Source organism: Belonocnema kinseyi, chromosome 1 (genome assembly GCF_010883055.1).
Source record: "Belonocnema kinseyi isolate 2016_QV_RU_SX_M_011 chromosome 1, B_treatae_v1, whole genome shotgun sequence".
NCBI classification, from domain to species: Eukaryota; Metazoa; Arthropoda; class Insecta; order Hymenoptera; family Cynipidae; genus Belonocnema; species Belonocnema kinseyi.
The window spans coordinates 26,498,059-26,506,355 of record NC_046657.1 but is presented as its reverse complement, the minus strand read 5'-3'; the positions used below and the strand labels follow the sequence as shown (position 1 = coordinate 26,506,355).

Here is an 8,297-nt window from a genome sequence, read left to right as displayed (position 1 = left end):
ACGGTTTTTTACTAGATAGAAGGGGGGTCAAAAATTGTCCAAAATTGGTAACGTATAGTTTGTGGATGATCCCTTTTTACTGAATCAGATTTAGAAAGAAAGAACCGGAAATTTTTTTCCATTATTTGTGTGGCCACCCTGATCTTATTTGCTGAAGTTATTGCTTTGCGCCAAGGAAATAGAGATTTTCGATGTCAGGTCTGCGTTCAGGACAAACAGCTTGCCTGGAAGCGGTTCCAGCAGTGCCAACAATAGCTTGGGAAGGTCCTTAAGGAGTGACTTGTTGGTAGCAGCCGATAGCGTCACGAATGCAATGTCGACGCTCGTCCGGGAATTAAATTCAGGTACGTTAGCTGTTTGAAAAGCAGCGGCTTATAACAAAAAAAATATAAATATCCGATGTGAATGCAGTTTCAAGTAGTTGCAGGAGGTACCCCAGTTCTTTCTTTAGATCTCTGCCCATGCGATCGATCCTAAGAATTACATTTAAGAACTTGTGAAAGAAATAATATAATTTTGAACCATCGATGGCACGGATATTCTATTTATATATTTTAAATTTTTTGTGATTTTCATTTACATAGTTACGAGCGCGAGGGGCAGGTGAGAGTAATTCTGTGTGTTTCAATTCATTGACCGGGATCTCAGAAATTTGTTTCTTTTGCTTAACAAAAAAAATATGATTGGTACTTTTTTGAATTCGAATTTTCTGAAGTGGAAAAATTTTTAATTTAAAAAAAAAGTACAGAAGGTGAATAGAAGATTCCTTTGACTGACTTCCTCGATTAGAATTTAATTAAAGTACTTCGTCAAAAGTTATGAACGAATTAAACTTTTTATTTAAAAACAGTCAAACCTGGATTTAGTTATCCGCCATTTAATTTTTCCGAGAATTAACGCCGCGCGGCGGATGAGATGCGCCACGGGAAGATGTGCGGTGCTCACTCAAGCGTCACAAAACAGAAATAAAGAAGAAATAGAAAGACACAAAATTGTTCAAAAAATCTGGATTTAATGTTACGCGCAGTCCCAAAATGGACATTAAATCCAGGTTTGACTGTATTTAAAAATAGAAGTTACACCTTCTAAAATAACTGATTCCGAAATTTCTGAAATCCACGAAAATCGAATCATTTTGAATCATTAGAATAGCAACGAAGGAGCATTTTTATAATCCGATTTTGTATTTTCACTTCTCGAGCCATTTATGAGGAATAAAATTAATAAAAAAGTAAATCTTATATAATTTTGGATTCTTCACAAACGGCAAGAGATCATTTTCTATAATTCATTCTGTTTCACTAGAAGCCATTTCTTACGACTAACATTCAACGTCATTTCTATTCTTTATCATGTTTCAATTTCTTCAACTCTTCACGAGCATGGTATCATTCGTACCTACAATATATCTTTTAATTTGAGCAATTCTCTAAAAACAGGTCACTTGTGACGACAAAAATTGGCAAAAGTGTATTAAATTGGATGCTGTCAATAGTGACGACCAGCTTCAATTAATAATTCTCACGACACTTACCAGGAGGCGTCCACTCACAAAAAGTGTGTCAATTTCAAATAATAACTAATGACCAATCAAATATCAAGTTAAAGAAAATTAGTATACCAAAGCTTGAATGCATTTTCAAAAAGTTATGAGGGTGGAAAAATAAAAATACCTGTTTATGGGGAAATACCAGTTCAATACCAATGCAGCATTCAGTCCTTTTGTAAGAAAGTTGATAGATTTGTAAATCGCCAGAAAAAGAATTGCATAAAGGACCCTGAATGCTTCATTCAAAGATTCTTGAATGTCTTTTAACCTCGACTATACAAACGTTACGACGCCACTCTTGCTAAGAAGAAAGACAAGCCTACATTGCACTTTTGTAAATACGTATCATAAATCACTTTCTCATATTTGTAACACATATATAAAGTATATAATCGCATTTTCTGCTGCATAAGACAGTTGTAGTATAGTCATAGAAATAATCTATCTCCTTCGGCAAGTAACCCAGAGGCGACAAACAGACTAAAGACTGAAACTGTTAGATTTTTGATGATTAGTATCTTCTTCAACTAAAATCACTTTTGAGTTTCTGTTTTTCTTTGACTGCTCTTAACTGGTTGAGTTCTTCCAATTTCACGTTTTGACGAGACAGAAAAATCAAAGCAAATGACACCCTAGATGTGTTGTGGAATGTATGTGATGCACCCTCTTTGAATGTGTCCTGGTGGCTTGCAGACTCAGACCAGGAGGATCAGTCTTACAACTTTGGCCGCCATAACTTCAGAAAGCAGCTAGGTAAGTTTCTTTCAATTCTCCAAATTGATTCGTCTTATTTTTACATATCCTATAAAACAACGAACCATAAAACACCTTTGCACCAACAGCAAATAAGGGCGCAGCCCCATGGAGGACATGGAGTTAGATTAGTAGAATAGTGATAGGTGATTGCAAGCACTTTAATGGCCGTAATTACTCTGTTATTCTACTAATCTACATCCATTAGACTGCACCTTAACACTCGATTCTTTTTTGCCTTTACAATTCTTTTTGGTGTCTATTTGTTAAAGACAATTTTAGCCTAAACTGCTCCACAAACAGAAGGGAAAATATGGAAAACTGATTAGAGTTTCTAGCTTCAAACCATCATATGCTTTAACTGAATAAATGCTTAAGCAGTTTTAGAAGATCAATTCAGTCTAGATACTCTAGATGATTCTTGAGCCTAGATTAGTATTAGATGTTTTATCTATCATATTCAAAACTTTGTTCGTAATAGGTGAAATTTGATTCCAGATTTCTAGTTGGGATATCAAGATACATTATGTTTCACAAAGTCTAAAAGTTCGCAATAGCGATTTGACATCTGACCCTCCAGAAGTAATCTCTAAATTTTATATCATCTTTCAGTTAGAGAATTACTTGATTCAAAATAAAAAATGTGTTCTAAAGATTGGAGCAACGACGCATGGTTAATTCTCTTTTTCCCAGACTTCGAAGTCGCTGAAGATGGCGACGACAGCAGCGGTGGAGGCAATTCCTGGAGGGAGGAACTACAACGGCGCTATCAACAGGAACACGACTTTTTGGCGGAATTAAGAGCTCGAAATGTTTACGCATCTCGGACGTCTACTACAGCCCATTGCAATGATCACGATAGGGGAGAGAGGGAGGAAGCCGAAGGCGAAAAAGACGATGATAGTGCCGAAGCACAATGGGCTGAAGCCGTTCACAGATGGGTGAATCGGTAAATTTCCTAAGTTTAGATTAAAAGACTAAAATAAGAATTCAAGTAATTAAAAAAGGTGCAGTTCTAAAGGCTAATAATAAACTAGTGTTTAAAAATCTGGTACGAATATAAAAAGACATTTGATTAGAACATTGGCGAATTGAGTCACTATTTTGAACGTTAGTGTATAAAAAAATGATTAAAAGTGTAATGTCGAGGAGTATATGACCGAAACTTAAATACTCAAAGAATTTAAAACTCTACTTGAGTATAATAGCGAGTAGAAAGATTCCTGCAGTGGTGGATTAAACTCCTTCGACATTTGTATTCTATCTCAAACTAATTATGAAAAAGCTACAAATCAAGCCAATACTTCTTCCATTCAATGTCCCTAGCAATTAAGCCCCATGATTTAAAATTTTTCTGGGACGAAATAAAGACTGCCTCTTTCCAATCCACCACTGACTTTGATATGAATGAAAAATCAAAAATCTTCTAGAGCAAAGACAAAGATCTAACCTTAGCACCGTTACGTAGATTTGCCGTATTTATACCCTATTACAAGCAATGTGCGACATTTATTGCAAAGACAATTTTCTAGACAGCAGTCTCCATTTCTAGTTTAATCGATAAGGCTGACGAGCGTTTTACAATTCTAGGTTTTTATTGAAACGTTTCTATTTACTATTCATGGAAAATGATCTAAAATATTAATTACACAGTCTATTTCTAGAGTCCTTGATCAAATATGCACAGGTAATCCTTTTGAAACTTGGCAATGTGCCGAACTTCAAATTGAATGATCGTTTCAGGGAACCAGGACTTTTTTCTATCTTCATATAAAATGTTACTCCATAGTCGTATTTCGATGTGTAAGGGCTCTAAAAATTTTTTACCTGATTTACAACTGAGATGTAATTGCTGTCGATGACCAAAATAGATGTAATAGAACGTAACTTATTAGAAATCTCATATGAAAGTTGACCCTAATTAGAAAGATTGTTATATCTTCAGTATTAGATTGCGTTCTTCAATTATATATTATCATTTAAATTAAATTCAAAATTATAAACTATAGAATGTTCCTCATTAATACGATTTTAAGTTTCAATTCTTTATAGTATTAGGTTCACTTACCTTGCTCAAAATCATATCACATGTTACTGAAGTTCTCGATTCCTAAATTAGGGTTATTTATTAAAGTTGCATCGAAAATTTTTGAACAACTATCAGTAACAAGTGATACGATTTCCATTTTAAACGAGTGGACACAGCACAAAACTATAAGCGCTTGTTTGCGAAAAATCTAAAAACTGAAAGAAAGAGTACATGAATAATATAATTTAAAAGCTTTGAAGCGACGCATTTAATAAAATAGAAGAGTTCATAATGCTAAAATATGTAATTATAGTGTGGAAGATTCAGAGTAGTTATACGCGACGCACAAATGTTACGTTCAAAGATATGTCGCAAAAATAGTACCGTTAAAAAAGCACTGCATTATATAAATATATATAAATATATATAATTTATTGTCAAAATTTCTTTTATCCGAAATGTTTTCTGATTTTATAGAAAATTATTTATTGTAGAGAGCTCCTACTGTTTGTTATTGAGTTACAAATTCTCGGGACTCACGGATTAAAAAGTTTAAGGAATGAAAGACCACATCGAAGAATGAAATTGTTTTCTGTATGATAATTGAGGAAGTATAGGTTCGTTTAGTTGTTAATTATACGTAGGCAAAAACGCATTCCGAGAATAAGTCCATAAGTCTAAAGAAATGAGAAGACAAGAGTCCTCCATTCATGTGTAAATATAAAATTTTCTATCCTTCCTTTCTATCATATAAACTATAAATATGTATGAAAATCATGTAGACGTTATACGCGAACCGAGTACTTAATAAATAGAACGAGAGAAATTAGTGCATTTTCATTCATAAATCTTACCTTGAAGTTTTGTGTTTTAAAATTATTGTAGTAACCTTTATTTGGCTGAAATATTATTTCAAATGATGTCTTACTATTTTATTTTTAATTGTATGCCTACAAGATAGTGCATAATTTTTCCTTCACACTTTACACTGCACTGCAGTACAGGCTTAGGACTGTCAGCTCACACATAACAATTCGATGGGCCCTGAAAAAATTCGACTCGAATATTTTTAGGACACGTCGAAGTTAGATATGTGCTGGCGTGTTTAAAAAATTGTACACTACAACGACCAAATAACTGAATAGAAAATTTGTAATTAATCAAATTCTAGTATGGCGCTGAGTATTTTTGAAGAAAATGAGAACTAAGGATTTCGCGAGTACAAGATTCTCGACATATGCAAGCGACTTTAGCAAAATCAGGTCACCAACCAGGACTTTCTGGTAACATATTCGCCTGAGAATTTGTCGAAAATCGCGCTTTGGCGAGACGAGGCCTATTGGAAATTCAAAACTGTATAAGAGCCAATGGAACCTTGTGGAAGCTCCATGTTTTAACATAAACTTCTAAGGTTCTACGGTGTATACGTTTTATATAATACTCATAAGTGTGATGGAATATTTTCTGAGGATAGTGCCAACAGGAATTTGGTGTACTACTCGATATAAAAATTGTCGTCTCGCTAGCACATGTTATTAATTGTCAAGGTAAGTATCGCCTCTAAACATTATACTCTCGTTAAACCTTTTAAACTTGAAAATGATAAAATTGACTTCTTTATCTGAATAGTGTATTCTTTTCCAAATTTTTTGATACCAAAATTATTATATACGTATCCCGTATGATACGTGGTGGTCTACCGGTTTTAAATTCAAACAGCAGGACATAAAACAAGGTGTTATAGCCAAATTAAGCCAAATTATTTAAAATCGAGTATGAAATTCCCAAGTTTGTCATTTGGAGTAAAATTAATTTTAATTCTCTAATATGAACTCATTTCCCCAGCGAAGTTTTGGAAGCTAAGTATTAATATTTTTATTTATTTTTATTCAGCAGAGTTATGGATGCTAAGTATTCATCGTTTTAATAATTTCGATTCGCATTCATATTTTTACTAATTTTTATTCGCAACAATGAACTAACTCATTTCCCCAGCAAACTCTCGGAAGCTAAGTATTCATATTTTTTAAATGTATTTGTGCGGGGTCTATAATACCCCGTCACGTCTATAATAACTCTAACCAGAGACGATAAACGGGGACGCCACTCTGGACTTCATTCGTTACTCTGAGCTCGTTTTGAGTTGTAATAAGTTGTCGTATTTCAACGTCATGCGTTGCAGTAGTAGACACATGTCATTGAAAAGCTTGCTAATTGCTGACATCGGACAAGGTCATGTCAAACCTTAAAATATGATACAGTAGAGTGAGTGTGTTCATCAGTGCTTCTGCACGTCCTGCTACTCCACTACCTCCAACTATGGTGCTTATTGCTACTCCACTACTTGTTTGGATTCTTCAATTAAGTAAAGAGGAATTGAGCGAGGAATTAAAAATTCACTCTGATTGATTTGAATCGAGCAAAAAGATTGGTCGATCAATTGATTCCTAATCCTGATGATTTAGACCCCCCTCTTATCCCAAGTATAAGTAATTTGATTAATGAACCAAATCAAAATAATGACCCCTTAAATTTTTAAAAAATGATGTGCAAATTCCAATAATTGGATCCCCAATTTATTCGAATGATTTGATCACAGTTAATGAAGAGTTTATCGTAGAGACCCATATAGACCATTTTAGACCCCACAAGAATGACTGGAACCGTCCCTTTTGAGGTTTTTGAGAATCTCAAAGAAAAGTATCAAAACCTAGAGAAGTTCTATAGGAGACTCAAAGCCGACTACAAGAGAGATGCCATCACCGCGGACATCGACGGAGAATGGTCCCAGGAGGATGAACTGAGAGCTTATGAGCATCCAGGTTCGAGAAATATCCGACCATTCCTGGGCATCATAAACCAGGTGAACGAGAAGTTCCCGACCTTCTCCAGTTGCCTTATAGATGCTTTCCATTCTGGCTTCGCCAGAAGCGGATACTGTACTAAAACAGTAAACATATATTTTCTTTAACTTTATCAATGAATCAAAATGAATTTGAATCATTATGTCATTGATATTTTCTTAAAAGGAATTATTTTTATCTAGGTAATTATTTTATATAAGTATTTTGTACAATTAATTAAAAATAAATATCATTTAAAAATATTTATTTAATTGTTTTATTTTCAAAAAGATTTATAAGCGCGCCGTGGCGCGCGCAATACTTCTAGTATGCTCTAAGATTTATAATTTTAAGTATTTCAAGTTGTGACGTCAGCTGGCAAGATGTCTGTACAATGAGGACCAAGCAATAATACCAATCCCAGGGGAAGAAACTTAATTTAATGTAGTTAATAACTTGGAAATAAAAATATTTTGGAGTTATAAAATAAATATCGATTTTATTATTTAATTTAATAGCTTTTGGAAAATAATATCTGAATAAAATTATCGTGAAAAGTAACTATTTTCCAAGTTATTATAGAAATAAAGTTTCGTCCCATGTATTTTGTATTATTGTTTGACCCTCAGCGTGCACACATTTTGGATATCGCCACCTAATCTGAAATACCTAATGGCTCAATTCTACAAAGTGCAACAACGCACCCTCTAAAATTCAATGACCATGACGTACAATTAGCAAAGCTGTCCAAAATAATAAACAATGCATTTAGACATGGCTATTTCAACTCTTAAAAGGTATTTAAGAAGTGACGAACGAGAAGATAATGCGTCGAATGACGTTTTTCATTTCGTACCCCAAGATGCGGACACGTCGTACTCAAAGTAAAGGGTTTTTCAATTATGCTTCGTCAATAAGCAAAATATGCGTTATTGGTCAGGCAGCAATCCACACGAACTCCATGAGTCAACATTACATCCCGAAAAAATTACGGTTTGGTGCGGCTTATGGGCCGGCGGCCCACACTTTCCATGAAATTGGGTGTTGAGATCTGGCATGTGTTTCCTGTTCGGGGTCATGCATATTGTCAATGTGACCGGAATTTTGGATTGTACTCACAGAA

The 8,297-nt window shown here is 34.3% G+C and overlaps 1 protein-coding gene across 1 annotated transcript in view; it reads left to right on the top strand.

Moving 5' to 3' along the window:
- The window catches only part of LOC117172120 (dystrobrevin beta), an 83,402-nt gene extending 78,269 nt beyond the window's left edge, over positions 1 to 5,133 (top strand). The window contains exons 15-17 of the mRNA XM_033359951.1: positions 199 to 344; positions 2,186 to 2,302; positions 2,996 to 5,133. Coding sequence (XP_033215842.1) covers positions 199 to 344; positions 2,186 to 2,302; positions 2,996 to 3,255 — 523 coding nt within the window. The 3' untranslated portion in view covers positions 3,256 to 5,133. The remainder of the gene's footprint in view (positions 1 to 198; positions 345 to 2,185; positions 2,303 to 2,995) is intronic.
- Positions 5,134 to 8,297: the final 3,164 nt, after the last annotated feature.